Source organism: Thrips palmi, unplaced genomic scaffold, assembly GCF_012932325.1.
Source record: "Thrips palmi isolate BJ-2018 unplaced genomic scaffold, TpBJ-2018v1 HiC_scaffold_19, whole genome shotgun sequence".
NCBI classification, from domain to species: domain Eukaryota; kingdom Metazoa; phylum Arthropoda; class Insecta; order Thysanoptera; family Thripidae; genus Thrips; species Thrips palmi.
In genome coordinates, this window is record NW_023144628.1 from 3,075,854 (window position 1) to 3,096,127 (window position 20,274).

General features: G+C 52.8%; 3 protein-coding genes across 3 annotated transcripts; 2 read left to right on the forward strand and 1 right to left on the reverse strand.

The window, feature by feature from the left end:
• The first annotated feature begins 54 nt into the window (after nucleotides 1–54).
• Nucleotides 55–12,360, forward strand: LOC117646652. The gene is made up of 11 exons (XM_034387752.1): nucleotides 55–179; nucleotides 346–741; nucleotides 1,331–1,446; nucleotides 5,009–5,266; nucleotides 5,392–5,505; nucleotides 5,593–5,744; nucleotides 5,838–6,143; nucleotides 6,239–6,496; nucleotides 7,164–7,302; nucleotides 7,409–8,521; nucleotides 8,627–12,360. The coding sequence occupies exons 2-11, from the start codon at nucleotides 651–653 to the stop codon at nucleotides 10,241–10,243; spliced, it is 4,164 nt and encodes a 1,387-aa protein (XP_034243643.1). The 5' UTR covers nucleotides 55–179; nucleotides 346–650; the 3' UTR covers nucleotides 10,244–12,360.
• A 315-nt stretch (nucleotides 12,361–12,675) lies between these two features.
• On the forward strand, nucleotides 12,676–15,432 carry LOC117645945 (retinoid-inducible serine carboxypeptidase-like). Its single transcript, XM_034386517.1, has 9 exons — nucleotides 12,676–12,816; nucleotides 12,924–13,150; nucleotides 13,558–13,787; nucleotides 13,852–13,962; nucleotides 14,043–14,226; nucleotides 14,369–14,530; nucleotides 14,840–14,917; nucleotides 15,012–15,166; nucleotides 15,237–15,432. The coding sequence occupies exons 3-9, from the start codon at nucleotides 13,674–13,676 to the stop codon at nucleotides 15,309–15,311; spliced, it is 879 nt and encodes a 292-aa protein (XP_034242408.1). The 5' UTR covers nucleotides 12,676–12,816; nucleotides 12,924–13,150; nucleotides 13,558–13,673; the 3' UTR covers nucleotides 15,312–15,432.
• Nucleotides 15,433–16,285: 853 nt separating this feature from the next.
• LOC117646340 (retinoid-inducible serine carboxypeptidase-like) lies at nucleotides 16,286–19,849 on the reverse strand. The gene is given in 9 exon segments (XM_034387219.1): nucleotides 16,286–16,438; nucleotides 16,714–16,871; nucleotides 16,960–17,037; nucleotides 17,128–17,304; nucleotides 17,394–17,595; nucleotides 18,888–18,955; nucleotides 18,958–19,228; nucleotides 19,311–19,537; nucleotides 19,691–19,849. Coding segments are annotated over 9 exon segments (1,347 nt in total). The 5' UTR covers nucleotides 19,779–19,849; the 3' UTR covers nucleotides 16,286–16,360.
• Nucleotides 19,850–20,274: the final 425 nt, after the last annotated feature.

The window sequence follows — 20,274 nt, forward strand, 5'->3', positions numbered from 1 at the left end:
GACTGCCAGCCTAGCGTTTGCATCATTTTTCGGCTAAAATTCCCCTTTCAATGTTGGCAATACTCTCGTCCTTTGCCTTTTCGCGTACGTTTCGAACAAGCGGTGATAACGACAATGTCGCCTGTTTGAAAAGGAACACTTCGCGCAGGATCGGAACCGTTGTCCCGTTTATGTTTCATGTAATTGGCATGTTTTTGTCCTTTGCTATCAATCTCACTTATCCGCAGCGCCCCGCCGAGACGGGGTCGCTTGCCGGCGTGATAACCTCGGCGCGCCGCCAGAGTGTCGATGTGATGTCGCCTGTCTAACGTGGGTCTGTCTCTGTTTGGCTCCGCTCTGCTCTAGGTTGGTCGGTAGAAAACTGTCGGCGCCCTAGCTTCAGCTTCTCGCCGTGCGCAGACATGTGACGCTACGTCGAGGACAACAACGCCCGTGCCAGCCATCAGTGGCCATCAGCCCCCAGGGCTGCCCGCTCCGTGTTTCCAGCCTCGAAATGCCCCGGCCTGGTCCTCGGCCGACGTCTCGACACCCAGAGTCCCGTCGACCCGAAGGCTGCCCTCCGCCGGGCCGTGTGTTTCAGTCACTCTGAAGTGGAGTTGCAAGCGAGCGCAGCATAACGCTCGGAGTTCCATGTCTTTAAGACCTAGATAATGGTCCTCTCACCAACCAAGTCAAAGAAGCCGCTGACCAGTAAGCAAGCCGCCTCGAGTCGAAATACCGCCAGCAGCAGCAATAGCTTTGGTAAGAGATTATGCCCCAACTGAAGAATTATTTGGAGCTCTCACTGTTCATTTACAAGCTGAACGAATAGTGTGTTATGGTTGTTAAATGATTGCCCTGTTCTGTCCATCATATCAAAGATTTTCTCATTAGCGGCAGAGAGTTCAGTTTGATCACGTACTTTGTGAGATGGATATTAAGTGGTCAGTGTCGAACCAGTTTTGATTTGAGGTTGCATGCGCACTTTCACTGTAGATGTATGAGAAGATATTGTCTATTTATAACTGGATTTATTGTGGGATGAATTGTGAATGAATCAGTTGTCTCATGCTGGTATCAGTAATGATCAGGAATTTTTTCTGGGGAACAATTTGTTGCTTTACATGTGTCAAGTTTATTAATTTTATTTTGTACCATGGGGATGCTTGTGGTATTTGTAATCACAACTTGATTTTTTCCCAAGATTTCCCGCCTGAGGATTAGAGCTGTCAATGAATGTAGTTGCAAGATTTTAACGACTTATAATAATAATAACAATTTGATGGTTACTTAGTTTGGTATTTCATATGTTCAGTTTTTCAACTAATCTTTATTTTCTTTCTTTTTCCAGGAGCTCTAAAACTGCAAAAAGGTTCTAAACCTCTGACTGGGAAAGCATTCTTTTTTGACATAAAGAATCATAGTACTGCGTCAAAGCTTGAAAGCACCATCAAAAGTTACGGCGGGGTGAGTAGTGTGGTTAGGTTATTTAAATGTCCTGTCGGATCCAGATAATCTTCGCCTTGGCAATGGTGACGATCCACACCGGAGCCGGGCAGCCAGTTGTTGCTTTGGCAGTGCGGACAGTGCTTCGACGTTAGTGACGGCCCCTGGGCCGGTGTCACCGCCTTCCTGCAATTGGCACCTCCGCGGGGCCGAGGCGGCCGCGGCCGCGGGGCGCGCGAAAGGCGTGTGGCGTATTCAAATGAAGAATCGCCGGCTGGCGAGTGGCGGCTTGGCGGCCGGGCGGCGCTTCGCGGGGCCCCGCGACTGACGTCCTGTCCGCGGCCCCGCACTACACGGAGGCGTCGGAGCGGCCTCCAGCGGAAGGGGCTGCCGGCGCCGTGGCGACGCTGCGCTGCGCCACCTCGGGGCGGCGAGGCGAGGGCGAGAGTTGGCTGTTCGCAGTGCCCTTCGGGCCCTTCGCTTCGATCGTCGGCGGCCTCTAGGCGCGCCCTCTTGGCCAGGCTGGGCTGGGCCAGCCCTCTGGGCGCGGCTAGCTGCGGACGACCATGCCATTCCGGGGTATTCTCGACGCTGCGCCAACGCTGCGCCACACCAAGCCGGGGGGACGCTGGCCGACGCCTCGCTCCCCTCGCCGCTGCCGACTTCGCGACGAGATGGGACGGGCTAGCCTGGCTCTGCCTGGGCCGCTGGCCGGGGGAATGGGGAATGAGGGAGCGGCGGCTGCGTTGTACTGTGTTGCGTTTGACGTGCCCCCCGCGCCAGCATTGCCAGCACCCCGCGCCCCGCGCCTGCCCGCTGACCCCGGCACCGCACCCAGCCCACCCCGCACTCCCTGCTCTCCCCGGTGGAGCTGCGGGGAAGGGGTGGCTGACTGGCGCGGGACGTGGGGGCTCCCCGACGGCCAGCCGACGGCCCACCAGGACGTTGCGCGGTGTTGGCGGTGTCCTGCAGTCCCGCAGGCTAGGTTAGGACGGAAGCGGGCGTCGTGACTTCCCTCCCCCTTCCTTGCTGTCATCGCCGCCACTGCGCGTCTCAAGTCTCGGCGGTCTTGGCGGGGCGCGGGCGGCGCGGGGCCGCGGGGCTTGGAACACTACTCTGTGCTTCCCTCCCCCTCGGGGCTGCGTCGGAATCAGGCCGCGGTTGTTGGCCGCGCTCGGCGCTCGGCACGCCGCGGCGCCGCGGTCGAGGACGGAACGGACTACGACGGCTGTTTTCGGTTTCTAGTTTTCCGGACGCAGCGCGACGCCCCTCCCCCTCCCTTTGCCGGGCGGCCTCTCTGCCTCACCGCGCCGTGGCCATGCGGGCCAAGCCAGCCAGCAAGGCAGTGGGGACCGTAGGGGACCGGCCGTGAGCAGGAAGGCAAGGCCCGCAAGGCCCCTCGCCCGGCTGGATTTAGCGTTAGCGTCCGAGTCTGGGGAAGAGCTTGACGGCGTCCTGGCTGCGCTTTGTCTCGCCGTCGAGGCGCTGCAGTGCTGGCGGGGGTTGGTCAACGTGGAGGGCGCGCCGGAACCGGCATCGAGACGGCCGCCATCTTGGAGCGCGGCAGGAGGAACTTCCCTCCGACGGATCAGGCCGATCAGGGGGATCTCGAAGTTCGTTCGATCGGCATGTCGAATCCTGCGTGCGTTAACGCGTTAACAGTGGCGACGCAAGCACGTTTCACTTATCTTATTTTTCAGAGTGGCGATGCGTCGGCGCCTTATCGGGTACTCGAGCGAGCGTACGCCGTACGCACCGCAGCTGCTCTGCATGCGAGTGTAGCGGCGCGGCGACACAACGTAATGACGGCCGCGGGAAGGTCGCCGTCGTGCTGGTGGGCCTAGAGGACGACGCGTGCCTCTCCCGCGATGCGCTTGCAACGTCTCTAGTTTTTCCCTTGACTCACCGCCCCGCCTCGCCTTGGCTGTGGGATGGGGCCGCCCACCAGGGCCACCCAGGGCCCTGCCGGCCCTGCCACTTCCAGACCCGCTTGGTGGCGGCCGGTCCACCCTGGCCATCCCCCGGCCACCCACTCAACGGCGCGCGCTTTCCGCCCGGCCACAATCGCTGGCAAAAGCGGCAAATTGATTGATCGCGCCGTTTGGGCTGGTTTGCGCTTGCGGCCGGTCCCCGTCGGTCCCCGTCCCGGGCCTCGTCTCGTCGGGGCCCTGTGCTGCTGCCTGCCCGTGCGCCGTGTCTGCCTGTCCGCTGCCACCGCTACCGCTGCTACCCGGCGGAGGCGCGGGCTGCAGCGGTGGCGGCCGCGGCAGCAGCATAGCCCAGCACAGCCTCGACGGCCTCAACAACGGCGCGCTCCGCTCCCGCCGCCGCCGCCGCGCCGCCATCTTTTCTGACGGCAGCGCTGCTGCCCCCTGGCGGCGGTGGCTGGCAAATAAGCTGTAAACGTTTCGAGGAGAAAAGCCATTTTGTGACAGGCTGAATGCGTTGATTTATTGCTGGGAAATTGGTTTGCCGAGCAGTGCGAGTGTTGTGGAAATCGTGCGTGCGTGTGTGGGCCTTTGGCTGTCGAGGCGGCGTTGGCGGCTGGAGGCGGGGCGCTGGAAAATGGCGAGGTAAGAGGGACAGGCCTCGTCGTAGTGGCTGCCACAGAGACTCTGCCTCCTCTCCTCTACGTCGTGCGCCGAGTCGGGGCTGGGCTGCGCGCTCGCGGACGCTTGGACGACGGCCTCGCCAGATTGTGGACATTTTTGTGAGCTTTACATTGCGGTGCGTGGTGCGGGCGGTTTAGTGTTAGAGGGTGTCGACGAGGGCCTCCCGGCCCCCCTGCCCTGTGATGGTGGGCCTTGGTGGCTCTCGCTCGGCCTCTCTCGGCTCTCTCTCGCTCTGGACGCTCCGTGCGGCTGCGTCGCGCGCTCGCGCTGCGCTTTCCCGACATTTTGACGGCTCGCTGTGACGGGCACGTCACGTAAACGTGACTGTGTTGTCCGTTAAAAAGTGACATTGTTACTCTTCCCCCCCTTCCTCAGCCCGCCCCTTGGACGGGAGCAGTAGCTGCCAGCAGCAGACTCGGGGGGCCGTGTTGAGGTTATGTTACCCCCTTGTCTTCGGCCGTCCCCGATTTTTGTTGGGGTTTTGCGCCCGATGCGTTGTGCTGCGTAGTGCGCTTTTGGCTTTGCTCTCGATTGGATTTTCTTGGTTTCGCGCGGTTCGCGGGCGAGCCGTCTTAGGCCGCCCGCCCGCGCTCCGAAATTGGGTTGTTTGTAAACAATGTACTTGTGACATACATTTGTCACGCGCGACTTTCCATGTTAATTCTGTGTCGATTTAGAAAAATATTTTTTGTGCTGTGTCTTGATTGAGTTAGGCTATTATGGTTTGTTTCATTTCTTACCACCAGTACTCACTATTTTTTTATACTCTGTCTTGTGTTGAATGACCTGTCAAAACAAATAATCCAGTTGCTCATTGTGAGTCCTAACAGTATGGAAGTCTTTCATTCCGTGATATATACTCCTTAATTTGAGGACTCGAGCAAAATTATACTATGATTGGTTAGACTGTTCTTCTGTGAAATTTAAGGCTCCTGTATTAATCTTGGCAAATTTCATTTCATTTGTTACAGGTGGTCAACCCTTTTCTCGGGAAAGATATTAGTCTTGTAATTACTGACAAACCAGAATGGGGTGGTGCTGTACCAACTGCAGCTGCAGGGAGTCCTCTGTACGCAGGGGGAACCCCTAGGCCTTCACCGTCCCCATCGCCTCTGCAGCATCTGTTCTCTCCTGCTGCATCCCCTGCTGGAAATAGTCGGGGTTCTAACTTTTCACCTTCCACCCTTGATTCGCCTGGAGAGTCAACTGGAGGAGGAAGGCGTGCACCCGTAAGAATTAATCCAATTTGTTACTTTATGCTGTAGATTGTAGACATCGAAATGTGGTTTTAAATTAATTAATGTTTTACAAAACACTTATTTCTGATTCCTTTTATTCTTGTTCTTCATTTTAGAAGTCTCGAGCTGAGGCTATGCTAGAGAGAGTACGAGCTCAACCACAATTTAGAACAAGGGATCCGCTAGTGGATGCTCAGAATTGGGGATTAAACATTTGGTCCGTTGAGAAGGTAAGTTCATGTTTAGTCAAGATAATGAATGAATTTTACTTGGTTTCTTCTGTCCTTGCTTTTAAACAATACAATCCTTTTTTACAGATTTTGCGACTTTTTCAAAAAATTGCCCAAGGCCAGAAGAAAAGTGTCAATGACACTCCCATAGTTCCACCCAAACGTAAATCTGAAACAACCTGCAGCAAAGTAAGACTTCGCACGGGTAAATTTTTTGTCAAAATCGAATCTGCTGACAGGTACAGTCACTTTCTATAGCATTGACATCATCCCCTTCAATGTAGATTTTTATCGACTAGCATTTTAACTGTCTTCCTCCATCTTTTTCTTAGAAATTACAGGCCCTCATACAAAGATCTCCCTTGCTGGCCCACAATAAATTTGGACTCTGAACCTGGAACTTCCCCTTTTGTGCTGAAGCCTGCTTGTTCAGCAATTAAAGCTCTGGTTTGCAAGGAACAATCGGCATCTAAGCAAGCAGGTGCTCAACTGCAAAATAAAGGGCAAAGACCTGTTCTGAGGAGATCTCCTAGAAAGAGAAATTCTCCCCAGAAGCAAAATTCTCCTACTAAAAGGAATGCTGCAACTTCTCAGTCTCAAAAGAAGTGCACAAACTTAGTTTTCCAAGACAAAGAAAGGTATTTATCATTACTGAGATATACTGTTAAATCTATTGTCCATTCATCAAGGTGTTATTTTTTAAAAATTAATAATATTTTTGTTTAACTTTTAGCCCTCCAAGTCTTGTACCCCCCAGACCCCCATCCAAAAGGCATCCTGACAGAGCACTTTTTCCTGACTATGAACCTTTGGCTGGGTACTGTGAGATTTGCAAAGTAGATTTTCAAGATCTGAGGAACCATTGCCAAACAGATGGCCACAAAGAGTATTCTATGAATGATGAAAATTATGCTCAACTTGATAGACGCATTAATTCTCAAGCTTTGACTGCTGAGACATTTATCAACCTCATTACTCCTGTGACCACGAGGTAAGAATAATTATTTATGGTTTTGTGGGACAGTTTGATGACTGCACTGCCCCCTTTTATTTAGGAGGGGATGAGATTTGCTTTGTGGTCAAAGAAAACATTGGAATAGTAATTACTTATGGTTTCGTGTTACAAATGAGAGATGTTATGTATGTGTTTTCATGGAAACTTTCTTGCGTTTTGTGGTTTACTACTTCTTCCATATCTCTCAGTCCTTGGTTTTTGTACATTGAGGGTCTGTTGAATTTTTATTATTCTCTTGGTGTGTGTCACCTCAATCATGTTCTGCTTTCTTTAGTCTGCAATTTATCTTCAGGTTTCAATTTCATTCTATCTTTTGAGATCTTCATTTCATCCTTAATAATATTATTATTTTTTTTCATAAAAGAGAGTATGTAAAGAAAAAAAAGAGGGAAAAGAGTGTTTTGGTGGGAAAGAGTGTTTGAATGATGAAACTATTAGAAATATTTGCTCATGAGTCAGTATTTTCATTTTAGGGTGATTGTTCGCATGTGAATAAAAGCAGAATAAACATCATTTGCGGCACTGGATCAATTGTATGTAGTGTTACGTGTTGCATGACTGGGTTTTAATATTTTGTGGTGTTGGAAGGGCTTGTTCTGAGACTCTGTCTCTGACTCCCATTCCATTTGTTGGTGCTCAACAGGAACAGCAAGCCTGAAGGTCAAGTTGGTCCTGCACTGGCAGAGGTCAATGATGCTGAATCAGAATCAGTTAACATGAGACAACCTGTTGATGATCGGCATATTCCTGCAAAAATGGTTGGAAGGAAAGAAACTTTGGAGGTGAGACAATCCTCTATTTAATGTGCTTTTGCATAGAAAATACTGTTATGGTTTCGCATTTTTTATATATTGTCATTACATCCTGTGTTTATCAATGTTTTCTCAGGTTCAATGTAATGGAATCCCAAATCATGTTCAAACTCGCTTCACCTGCACCAAGGGTGACAGGGAGAACTTAGGTGGCATCTTTCTTGATGAAAGGCTCACTGCTGCTCAGTTAAGAAAGAGGCGGTCAATATCAGTAAGTTGCAAGGACTTGCTCGAGATTGCGCCTTCATCTGAAAGGACACATTATCTCCGATCAGGTAGACCTGCTCGAAGCGAACTCTCACAGCTTTCTCCTGCGTTAAGTGACAACAGCCATCCGTTGCTGAACAGTAATAGCCAACAACCTCTGCTGTCTCCCACTCTCAGTGAAAGAGGACATCATTTAAGAACTAGAAGCCAGATTTGGTCTAATGTTATAGAAGAAGAATCTTTGCTTGTCACTGCCAACAACCATTCTGATAAAGAAAAAACTGAAAAGTCTGTTGACAAGGTTGAAAAATCTGAGAAGGGTGAAGGGTCTGACAAAGTGGATCAAACTGACAAGCTTTCTCCCCAGGACGGTGCGATTAACGGAGATGCGGAGGAGGAAAAAGATGTGAAGGAAACCAATGACCGCGAACTAAGACCCCCTCGCAATCAAAGTAGAAACCGATCCATAAGGCGAAAAAGGCTATCAGCTGAAGAAAAGCTCATTGAAGACAATAGAGGCTACTACAAGGTTGAGGTCTTAAATAGCAAGTTAAGATCCACAGGTTTATTTGTAAACCAAACAAACCAAGGGGAGGGTGCTGTCAATGGCTGTGCCTCAAATGGTCCTGGACGATCAGGATCGCAAGAGGGAAAAGAGCCAGTCGTTGTACGCTTCAAGAAAGTGAGGCGTTCAGAGCTCTCTGTTCTCAGCGATGAGGCAGAAAACTTCATGTTCGGTGAACAAACTAGAAGTGACACTAATTCAGATGACTCCTCGGAATCTGCAGAAGAGGAGGAGGAAGAAGAGGAAGAAGGAGACCTAGAAGAAGAGGATGACGATGTGGAAGATGACGACAATGACGAAAGTGGAGGGACTGATGCCAATGGGGTCAGTGAAAATGGTACTGATAGCAGCCGCAGCAGAAGCAGCCAGAGAAATGGATGTAGGAGTAGCCGGCGTCATACTAGGCTAAGACTAAGGGTGAGTCTTCTATTATTACCATGTATGTTCGACAGAACAAAGTGGTTTATGTTTATTTTGATTTGAAGGTGTTGGGCATAGTTCTAAGTTGTTGAATTGTTGCAGGTCGGGGCTGATGGAACCTATACCCGTTATGCGGGTGCAGAAAGTGGTGGAACCAATCAGTCTAATAGTTCGGAATCCAATGGCTTCCGAAGTTGTCGGAAACGCAGATCTCAAGCTGAAGCATTTATCAGTGACAATATAGACTATTACAAATTCGAGTTGTCTGGGTCACGATTACGAGTGCATGGTTCTCCCACTTCTGGTGATGTGGAGGATTCTGTGAAACAGGAAAAGAGTAAACTGCCTGTCATGGAAGAACCCATTGCCAGTGTAGTAATTGATGGAACTCCATGTCCTCTTGAAGATCTTCATTTTTCGTTTGAATCAGTGCCGAGCTCAGAGGTTTGGTTCCAAACCTTCCAGCGTCAGGACAGAGGAGAAGAACTTGATTTTCCCTCTGTTAGTGAGCCAAGTTCTGTTGTGCTTCCATATCAAATCCCTAAGCAGCGAGATCCTAACAGAGGTCTCCAAGTATTGGGCAAGAGGAGAAGTAGAAACTCAGTGCGACTTCCTAGAAAATCTCCCCGCTGTCATGCTTCAACTCTTGCTATTCTTTCTAGTGTAGTGAAACGAAGGAGCAGTAAAGACCCTGGTCCTGCTCCTGCTGCAGCAGCACCTACTGAAGATGCTGCGCCTGACCTTATTCCAGAAGTAGAACCAAAGAACGCATTAGCAAAACAATCTCAGCCCAGCACAAGTGCCTCTGCTGATCAGCAAGCAACTCTTGCTGCTCGAATTGATCGTTTGAACGGTGAGGAGGAGATTCAAGAAATAGCCAGAAGCATAGATTCTATGCTTGGTCTTGTACCTCCCTCATCTAGTGACCTGGAGAAGGATCTAGAAGTGACTCAGCCAAAGCCCACCAAAGGGCGTGGCCGTAAAAAGCAAGCAGTAAGCAAGCAGCCAGCTCAAGTGATTGCAGTGCCTGCAGTCAATCCGGATCCAGTGCCAGAGAGTGAGAGAGAGAAGGACTTTACACTAAATTACCTGGTTGATCCTGCAATCTTAGATGAATTGGCGTGTACCTGTGATGTTATCTCAGACCCAAGAGGAGGCCCTACCATGGACATTTTAAGCCTGCTTGACAGCTATTCTGAGTGTTGTTGCCTTGAAGATTCAGCATTCACTGATCATGGTATTGATGCCTCGTGTAATAGCTCAGAGTGTGGAGCTTCCTCAGTGTGTGATAATGACAGACGGATGCGCAAGAAACGGAAACGAAGGATAAATCAAACTGGGTGGGACAAACCAAAACGGAAATGCATGCTCAGAAGAGATGCTGTTGGTCCTGTATCTGATGAACAAGAATCTTTGAAAGATCCTTCTAGTAAAGACAGTTTAGAAGAATCAGAAACATTGACCTCCCAAGACAGTGAATCAAGTGTGCATAAAGTTCCGAACAGTATTTCATCTCCCCCTTCGTTCCAAAGGAAGTGTGGATCTAAACGGAAACTTCGTAGTTCATTAGCTTTAACAGACTCTTCACGTAAAGGTAATATCTGTGGGCAACCGCGGATAAATGTGATGAAAATGGAGAAGGATGGGGAGGTATCTATTCCCTCTAAGAAGGGGAAAGGCAGAAAAGTACGTAGAATAGGATGGTCAAAGGCCAGATGAGGTTGTATAGTGTCATAGATGTAAATCCATTTTGTGTTCAGTAGTATATCTGTGAATGCCCCTATCTGCCACCTAGTCTTGAAGCTTTGTTGCAACTGCCAATTCAATTTATTTCTACTCTAGCACACCAAGTGTTAGCTCGTACTTGGTGCAACCTTGATGCCTTTCAGTGTATATTAGTAAAAAGTTACTTAATATTGATTTTATCAAATTTTATCAATCCAAAGAACAGCAGCAATCCTGTATCTTGTCAGTTCTGTAAGTAGAGAAATGTTTTGTATATGTGTTTATATGACAGTTTTTAAAGAAATTTTTATATGATTGACTTGTTTCCAAATTTTAATTTCATTTATCTAATACAGCGCCTTAGCTGTTTTGTATATCTCCTGTGTAATGTAGTAGTTTGTACTGATTTATGAAAGTTTTCTAGGCGTTTCCTTCCATGTATCTGAACTGTTGTGTGCTCTTGTGATGTCAAGTGTAACATTGAATGAATGAGTGTAAATTTTTGGTACAAAAGCTTATGGTGTAAAATCAGACTCTAGGATTTTGTGTGGGTATTCAATTTGTGTGAAGCAATAGCAATAATATCTTTTCTAAAATAGTATGAATTTCTTAAATCCAACCTCTATTCAAAGCCTTATATTGAACGTTATCTCTGATCTAGAAGTGTTTTGAATTTCATATCAATGCTCCTGATGATCTCTTATTTATTTATTTTCTTTTGAAAATGACAGTTTTCTTTAAATGATGTGCCCTAACTACTGAAGTGTTTGTGACCCTGACATCCTGATTATTATTATTGCCTATGGCCACTTTTGTTTAAAATCATAGTTTGACTTCAAGATCTGAAAAAGGTATCATAAAGTGTTGAACAGGGTTTATGAGGTAAGTTTAGTGTGGTTGTATGTCTATTGTGTACTTACAAATGCACTAAACTTGTCACAAATCAAGCGAATTACTTTTTGAGATCAGACTTTGTCGTACTGCATAGGTATTTCTTTAGTTTTGTTTGTTCCTTTCTTTGTTCTGGCTTTAAATTTGTGAATCTTCTATCCCTGTTCAACTGAAATATTCTAGTATTTTATTTCTCAAACTTAAATTTATTTCATTTGCGTGCCTTTACTGTTGTCAGTGGTAATGTTGAATGATGCCAAATTTCATGAGATGAAAAATGTCTTATCTTAGTGGGATCTTCAGGAACATGTTGAGCTAATATTCTGCTTTAGTGCTGTATAGTTCAATTGTTCAGTGGCTCTGGCTCATGTAATTAATTTAATCTGTCAAGTTAATAAGTGATCTGATTTCACTTCAAACACATCTGTGGAGACTGTTTTGGCAACTGTGCATGTTTGTCCTGGATATTTTTTATTGAAAATGAGCATTTGCAACTCATTTTTTTGTCGATTTGAAGAGGAGAGAAATATTTACCTATTTCTGTCAAGAGCAATACAATATCTTACTAATTAGATGACTACATGGAGCCAATTGGTAATAGATTTATTGTCTTCTCATGCATTATTTTTGTTTGTGTCAGAAGGACCACTCACTGCTTAAAATAATCATTCTCTTGTACTATTGAGGAGTTGATGTTGCTCATGTAAGCACTGCCATGCCATTTGTGAACATCATTTTTTATGAGACTTACTGTTTGCTGCATTAGCATTAAGAAATGTCATGATTCTTAAGACTGGCTCTGATCACAGTATCTCATATCACGAACACCATGGTGTATGCATGAAATGACTGTCCCATTTTTAACAAACTATTTTTCATGCAAATATTATAAAGAAATACTTAGGCCAGGACAAGCACAGTTTGCCATGCCATCTTTTAAAATAACTGCCATTATTTTAGGAACATCTGTGCAATCTGATGCATAGATTCTCACTTGAGTAATTAGTGAGACTTATTGTAAGTTCATTCTTGTAAAGTGAAGAACTACTCTAACAATGTAATTATATTGATAATGAATCACATTTGATGCTATGTTACCTATATTCTGTGGGAAAATTGTAAGTAATATATTTTTCAATGGAGAAAGTGTCTATGATCTACATCTGTGAAGGAATTGTAGACTATAAAGAAAATACAGTTTCTGTTCCGTCAAACCTGAACCTTTGACTTATTTTTCCCTCTCTTCCCATATTTGAAGGTACCATGCAAATGGGAGCTCATTATAAAAATGACGAAATTAAGACTCAAAATGAGATTTGAATTAGCACAACCTTGATAACACAAGCACTCGACAATACGTCCCCTCCCCCAAAAATAAAGAACCGCCTTCACGCAGTCATACGATGAGCAAGCCATGCGCCTGCGTGCTGGGCGTTAGGCAACCCAACGTACACCAACAAAAACAAAAAAGACACAGGAGATAAAGCTGACACGGAAGCCGAATCCGAACGCCTGATTCCGTCCGATGAGAAATAAGCTCGCGCACTGCCACACTGATAGTCGAGAACAGCTGACTATTTGGACGAGCCAGTACGAGCCGTCGGCTAAAGCCGGTAGGATGGGGTCGGTGGCACCGCTGCTGCTGCTCTGGCTGGCCGCGTGGGTGGTGACCGAAGGTGAAGTAGTACCGTCCGCGGCAGGGCTGAGCTGACTCGCTGCCAAATCCAATTCAATTTTCAGTTGAAAATGAGGGTTAGTGCCGCTGACGCTTGGCGCGCTGCAGGCCGGCAGGGCTTCGGCGGAGGCGGCCAGGAGTACGGCTACGTGGAGGTCCGCCCCGGCGCGCACCTCTTCTACTGGCTGTACTACGCGCAGGGCGGCGACGCACCGGCCGGACGGCCCCTCGTCGTGTGGCTGGAGGGCGGCCCGGGGGCCTCGGCCACCTCCTACGGCAGCATCGGCAAGCTGGGGCCGCTCGACCCCGCGGCGCAGCCCCGCAACACCTCCTGGGTACGCCCCTGGGCCCTGGCCCTGGGCTCTGGGTGCCACAACTTCATGGCCTTACACATGCATCGCCCTGTCTCGTCGTTTGCGTTTGGCCGTGTTTGGCATCCGTCTTCTCCTACAGCATCGCGTGCTTGTGGGCCTCAGCGCCTGCGAGGTAGGCAGTCGGTCAGTCTCGCAGCACACCGCTGTGGAGACGGTGGCCTACCTGGCCCCTGTGAAGACGACAGGGCCAGGGTAGGCCACCGTCTCCACAGCGGTGTGCTGCAGGACGGACTGGTGGCCTACCTCGCAGGCGCCATGGGGCTAAAAGACGGGCTGCTTCACCTCCACGGCGACACCGCACATTACACTTTTAAACGCCTCGAGATACAAACGCGATCCCGTTCCACCTTGCCGGCTTCTGCTCACAGGTCGACCACGTGAACCTCATGTTCGTGACAGCCCCGTGGGGACGGGGTACAGCTACGTGGACCAGGCGTCCGCCCTGGCGCGCTCCAACCGCCAGACGGCCGACGACCTGGTGGAGATGACGCGCCGCTTCCTGGAGCAGTACCCCCATTTCCAGGGCGTCCCCTGGTACATTTTCGGCGAGTCTTACGGCGGCAAGGTGGCTGCCGAGTTCGCACTGCGTCTCTGCGAGGTGAGTGGTGGGTCCAGGTTCGAGTACTGGTGGTTGCGCTGTTTCCCACCGGACTCCTTCGCAGGAAATAGAGGCCGGGCGTCTGTCCGCCAACTTTAAGGGGGTCGTCATGGGCGACTCGTGGCTGTCCGGCGTGGCCCACGTCGACTCCTGGGCACCCTACCTGTTCCAAATGGTGAGCGCGTGGCTTCCCTTCGGTGGCTGATCCAACCCCGCTCCTCTCCACGGTCCTGCAGCACTGCGAACATTGCGCAGGGTATGGTCGACTCCCGCGACCGCGACCAGCTTGCCGAGGCGGCCGCCAGAGTGCGCGCGGCGGCGGAGGCGGCGCAGTGGCAATACGCCACGACTCTGTGGTCCGCGGCGTGGCAGCTCATGACCACCCTCACAGAGGGCGTCAACATCTACGACGTGCTGGCGCCCATCAAGTCCGAGGGCGGTGAGCATAGCGCAGCCCTTTCGGAGACAATGCACTGGCAAAACTGAAGCCTAGCTGTGGGCGAACAACGCCGCGTTACGCCTTAGTTTTACCAGTGCAGCGCGCAAACAGTGCAAACGGTGACGGTGCTCTGTGGGCGCAGGCAAGGGCGGCAAGCCCGTCGTGCCCTGCGGCTCCTTCGAGATGATGAACGGCGACGTGAAGCGCGCCCTGGCCGTCCCGGACGCCGTCACGCACCTCAACGACAACAGCGCCGTGTTCTCCGCGCAGTACGCCGAGTTCGTGCAGCCCGCCACCGGCACAGGTAGCGCCGCACAGTGGGCCAGAAGACCGGTGGAGGCGGACAAAACTCCAGACGCGTTTTGAGCTCCAGAGTGGCTAAACAGGCCTCGAAGCGAACATGTGACCCCACCAATGGATTCCTCGTTTGGAGAGCAATCCATTGGTGGGGTCACACGTTCGGTTCGAGTCCCATTAAGCGACTCTGGAGTTTTGTCCGCCTCCACCGGTCTTCTGGCCCACTGTGCGCCGGGTGCAGTGCCGCGCCTGGGAGGTCCGCGTCGAAGCGGCCTGGTGGATGACACGCCCTGGCGCGCTTTGGTCTTGGTTGCAGTCGAGCAGCTGCTGCGGAGGACCAACTTGAGCGTCACGGTGTACGCCGGCCAGCGCGACGTGTTCACCAATATACCAGGTGGGGGTTCAATTCAACACTTTTCACGGGAAGAGGAGGAACTTTGTTTTTCTGCCTGAGCACGTTCAGTTTGTTGTTGTTGTTGGTTTCACAGGCACTATGGCGTGGGTGGAAAGCCTCCGCTGGCCGCTGGCCGACACATTTCGCGCCGCGCCCAAGACCCGGCTGTCCGTCGACGGCGAGGTGGCGGGCTCGGTGAAGCAGGCCGGCACGCTGACCGCGATCCGGGTGTACCGCTCCGGCCACGTGGTGAGTAGCATTCACCTAACCAAATCAGACTCAGACTGTCGACGTCCCTGCCATTTCCGTTTGCTCGCAGATCGCCCTCGACTATCCGGCCGCCGCCCTGGCGATTCTCCGACTTGTGACCCAGTGCGACGACCCGGCAGCCTAGTGCAGCGGTTCTCAATCTTTCTCGGCTCGCGACCCCAAATTTGTAGCCAAAAATTTCCGCGACCCCCAGGAAAAGTTTCGCGACCCCACGGGACCCCTCCTTTAGCATGCCACTGCGTCTGATCCGAGGCGGGCATTTTGCTCCCTCAACGGGCAATTGGTCTTTGGACCTTCCTTTAGCATGCCTCTGTTACGGAGTGCGATTATCAGTCTTAGTTTGGGAGCAGTATTGTCTCAAAGTTGGCCAAAACGCTCAGAAATGTCTTTAAAAAATCATGTTTTGGGTCGATTTTAAGCAGCCACTGCGTCTGATCCGAGGCGGGCATTTTGCTCCCTCAACGGGCAATTGTTCTTTGGACCTTCCTTTAGTATGCCTCTGTTACGGAATGCGATTATCAGTCTTAGTTTGGGAGCAGTATTGTCTCAAAGTTGACCAAAACAGGCACAACGATTTTTCAAAGACATTTCTGAGCGTTTCGGCCAACTTTGAGACAATACTGCTCCCAAACTAAGACTGATAATCACACTCCGTAACAAAGGCATGCTAAAAGAAGGTCCAAAGACCAATTGCCCGTTGAAAGAGGACGAAATACCGCCTCGGGTCAGACGCAGTGGCTGCTTAAAATAGGCCCAAAACACGATTTTTCAAAGACATTTCTGACCGTTTTGGTAAACTTTGAGACAATACTGCTCCCAAACTAAGACTGATAATCACACTCCGTAACAAAGGCATGCTAAAGGAAGGTTCAATGACCAATTGCCGGTTGAGGGAGCAAAATGCCCGCCTCGGATCAGACGCAGTGGCTGCTTAAAATCGGCACAAAACACGACCCCAGCTACCTCGCCGCGACCCCTTAAAATTTTTTCGAAGGTTGAGAACCACTGGCCTAGTGCAACCAAACGTGTCTCATCGGCCACATTGAAGCTGTGCACCATCCTCGAATTAAAATTTGTACATTTACGTAAAACACGTAAAAATTGCTAGACAACTCTTTATTTGAAAGCAACTGCCATTCCGACTTTGCCTCACAGTCTCACGAACCAGTCTAATCAGTCCTCCTTGATCGCGTTCATGCCCGTCACCGTCTTGAGCACTTCGATCGCCGCCGCCGGGTTGTCAGCCGGGACCTGGAAATGAAATGGAAAGCAGTTTTAATTTCAGAAACTCGTCGTAAGCACGGCAGTGAGCAGGTCCAGGGTCCTGGACGCCGCCTAGGCGTCCGGACGGAAGGAGGGGCTGGAAAATCGCGCTTCCGCACTCGTGTCGCCAACCCGCGCCAACCCGACGAGCGCAAATGCGTTCGCCTGGCCGCCTGCGGACCTGAATCCTGAATCCTGAAACCGAGCCTGCATAAATGCATGCATATGCAGAGCCGTAGTGCCGCAGAGCGAGGGCGACGCACCATGTGCCCCGCCCGGTTGATCCAGTAGAAGTAGAAGTTGCCCGCGCTCTTCACGAAGCCCTCCACGATGCCGTCCACGGCGAGGGGCTCCCGGATGGCCTCGTTCACCCAGTAGCTGCCCATCTTCCAGTTCAGGCGCTCGGCCCACGCCACGGTGCCTGCGAACCACACCAACGAGGCGGTTTTGAATCCAATTTTGTTCGAGCCTCAGCGCCTGACGCGGCCTGATGTTAAAAGATTGCGCACCTGGCGTGTCGACGATGAGGTCCAGCTGGCCGGAGATGACGGCCACCTTCAGGTCGGTGGTGTTGAGGAGCCGCTCCACTGCGAAAGGAAGCGCAGCGCAACACCGCGTCAAACAACATTCGTCGGCCGTTATTCAAACGCATCGCGAGTGAAATCGCTTCAGCTTACCGACGTCGGTGACAGGCTTCATGAAGTCGCCGGCCAGCGCGTTGAACACCGCGGTGCTGGAGGTCTGGTGCTTGAGCCCGGCCGGGATCACCCCGAGGGCGGGCTTCACCTTGTCGTCCATCAGCCGGTTGAGGTCGTCGTCGGAGTCCCGGAGCACGTGGTTCGTGAAGAGCACCTCTGGAAGCACAGAGTTGAGCAACATTTGTCTTTTACGTTTCTACGTTTCCACCGGCCCCTGTAAATGACATGGACGGGGCGGGGCGTACGGCGGGGCGCGGCCGGGAGCTTCCTGCCCGCCGGCATGCGGGTCAGCACGTTGTAGAAGTCGACGCTGGTCGTGGACGTGATGAGAGTCTCCAAATCGCCCCACGCGTCCGTCGCCGCCTGCCACTGGCCTGTCTCAACGTTGCGCTGCACCGTCCGCGCCATCGCCATGATCGTGGTGTAACCCTTGGTGTCCACCATGCCCTGCAACCGCACAACCGGGACAGACCACACGTTGAGTAAGTTCCAGAAAGCCCGGCACCGCCGCAGGTGCCGCCCAGTGTTTGAACCCAGGACCTTTGCTACTTGGCGGCTATTATTGCGCATAGCTACCGCGATGCCGTGTCGGCTCCTTAATTTTCGCGCCGTTTCCTGGACCATCGCGCAGCTCGCAGTGAAAGGCTGCAGTCCGCGGCAGACGGACGGACAGACATCAGGCAGACAGACAGGCCGGCAAGCAGGCGGACCAACACACTGGACAGGACGCCTTTCAAGGCGGGTCCATCGTGCCGGCCTACAGGTTGCAGGCTGGCCGGCAGAAATTTTCCACCGCGCTCACGGCCTCGAGCGGCAAGCAGCGCGAGGCCTGGCGGGGCTGGCGGGCGAGAGGTCGCTGCGGCGGGGATGCATGCATATTCGAAGGCCACCCCCGCCCCGCCGCGGCGCCGCGGTCCGCCGCACACAACGCGGCCGACACGGCCACCGCGATGCAGGCCTTGCTGCAGGCCGCCTCCAGGGACCACTGCACTGGCCGCCCAGCCGAGGCGGCCCAAGCGAGAAATCAACGTTTGTTCATTTCGCGGTTTAGTTTTCACGTGTAGTAGCACTACGCACGGCCAGGCACGGCACGGCAGGGCATGGTGGAGGGGGTCTCCACTCCAGGCGTGGTGCGGAATCCAAACCAGTGTCGCGTAGTTGCGTTACAGAGACAACGGCTCGCCTGCTGCACTCTCTGCACTCTCGCTGGACCCAGCCCGGCTGGAACGACTTTAACCTCGTGACCCGCCTGTTGGCGGACACGGCGCCACACGCGCGTCGCCCGGTTCGCGACGAGGAAGGCGCGCACTCTGCACTCGGTCGCGTGGCGTCGCGTCGCCGTCAACGCGGAGGGGTTGACCGACCTGCGTAGTCGCCGCGCGCGGCCGCCCTGCGGATCCGGCGCTGCCGCTCGTCAGGGATCTTGGTCATGATGTTGTAGAAGTCGACGTTGTCCGAGTTTTCCATGGTGACCACCTCGGCCTCCCCCCACAGGCGGAACGCCTTGAAGAAGCGGCCGTCGTCCACGGCGCGCTTCGTGCGCTGGGCAACCTCGTCTAGGTTGTTGAAAGCGGGCCGGTCGAAAACGCCCTAGAGCGAGAAAGGGCCAGAGGGCGCCGAATGGCGCGGGCCAGCGCGTTAGCCTTGGCGATAGCAGCGTAGTGGCTCGGACTGCCGCCCACCGCCCTGGGTTCAAACACCACCCCGCCCTTTTTCGCGCTCTCTGGCGCCGGCCTCACCATTTGCAGCAGGTAGGGCGCCCAGGTGAGCACGGAGTCGATGGGCGAGATCCACGAGTCGCCCAGGCGATGCCCTTGAGGTTGCTGAGCACGGTGCCGGCCTTCTGCTCCTGGTACAGGTTGAGGGCGAACTCGGCGGTCATCTTGCCGCCGTAGGACTCGCAGAACACGTAGAGGGGGATCTTCTGGAACTGCGGGTAGGTCGTCATGAACTCCTTGACGAAGCTCACGAGGTCCGTGGCGATCTGGTGGTTGTTGGTGGCCAGCTTCGAGTAGTGGTCCGTGTAGCTGTAGCCCGTGCCCACGGGGTTGTCGATCAGCAGCAGGTTGACGTGGTTCACCTGGGGGACGTCGAGGAGGCCGTCAGGGGCAAAGTGCCTCGTTTTTCCTACCTCCCCCGTACCCACGCCTACCGCCACTCACCCACGAGGAGTCCCTCTTGTTGAGGTTGATGTCCAGCGGGCCGATCTCCATGAAGTTGCCGTAGGACGTGGAGGAGGCGCCGGGCCCGCCCTGCAGCCAGATGACCAGGGGCTTGTCGGCCGGCACCTCGCCGCCGTTCACGTAGTACAGCCAGTAGAACATGTGCGCGCCCTCGCGCACCTCCACGTAGCCGTACTCCTGGCCGCCCTCGCCGAAGCCCTTCTTGCCTGTACAGTGTGCACCCAAAGGAACAGATAGAGCGGTCCACGTCTCTCAATTTCTCTAGTACTGATAGGCGCTGGAACACCGCCCGTTCATCGCGGGTTCAGAACTGTTTGCTTCAACGTCCAGCCTGGCGTAACTGGAGCCCGGGCCTTTACCTTGCACGCCGCCGAGCGCCAGCAGAAGGACGATGGCGGCGCAGACGCCCGCCGCCTTGGAGCTAGCCGAGCTCGCCGAGCTGGCCATGGTCCTGGTCCTGGTGGCCTGCTTGTCCTGCCCTGCCGGTCGCGCAGGGACTGCGGCGCTCGTGACACCGGGGCGGCAGGGCGGCGGGGCGTTGTCGCCGTCGCGGAGCGTCTGCTTATCGCGCCAATCACTGGGCCGTCACCGGGACACAGCACCTCACCGACGATAAGCCTCGATAATGGCCCTCCGTCGCGTTGCGGCTTGAGTGAGTCCCGGCAAGATTTACAACCACCAGCAGAAGCCGGGTCGCAGTAACACCTCAAGAGCCCCAAGGCGGCGGTCCGGCAGGACACCGCACCGCACGCCGCCAGCCAGCAAGGCGTCGACCGACCAGTGACCGCGGCGGCGGGCGGCCAGGGCGGCCCGGGCGGCCCCAGCGTCTTTTCGATTAAGGAGTAAGGGGCGCTGCCGCATGGCTGCCGCACCACTCAGCCAGGTTGGGTCGGTCCCGTCCGGTCCCGTCGGTCCACGTCCACACCGCAAGTGCGTCACTCCA

Bases quoted from the DNA above. Each gene is read 5' to 3' on its own strand.
- LOC117645945 (XM_034386517.1), top strand. From the start codon at position 13,674: ATGACGCGCCGCTTCCTGGAGCAGTACCCCCATTTCCAGGGCGTCCCC. The intron at 13,788-13,851 runs GTGAGTGGTGGG...ACTCCTTCGCAG, and splicing joins TCGCACTGCGTCTCTGCGAG to GAAATAGAGGCCGGGCGTCT. The intron at 14,227-14,368 runs GTGAGCATAGCG...CTGTGGGCGCAG, and splicing joins GCCCATCAAGTCCGAGGGCG to GCAAGGGCGGCAAGCCCGTC.
- LOC117646652 (XM_034387752.1), top strand. From the start codon at position 651: ATGGTCCTCTCACCAACCAAGTCAAAGAAGCCGCTGACCAGTAAGCAA. The intron at 742-1,330 runs GTAAGAGATTAT...TTCTTTTTCCAG, and splicing joins CAGCAGCAGCAATAGCTTTG to GAGCTCTAAAACTGCAAAAA. The intron at 5,745-5,837 runs GTACAGTCACTT...TCTTTTTCTTAG, and splicing joins AAAATCGAATCTGCTGACAG to AAATTACAGGCCCTCATACA.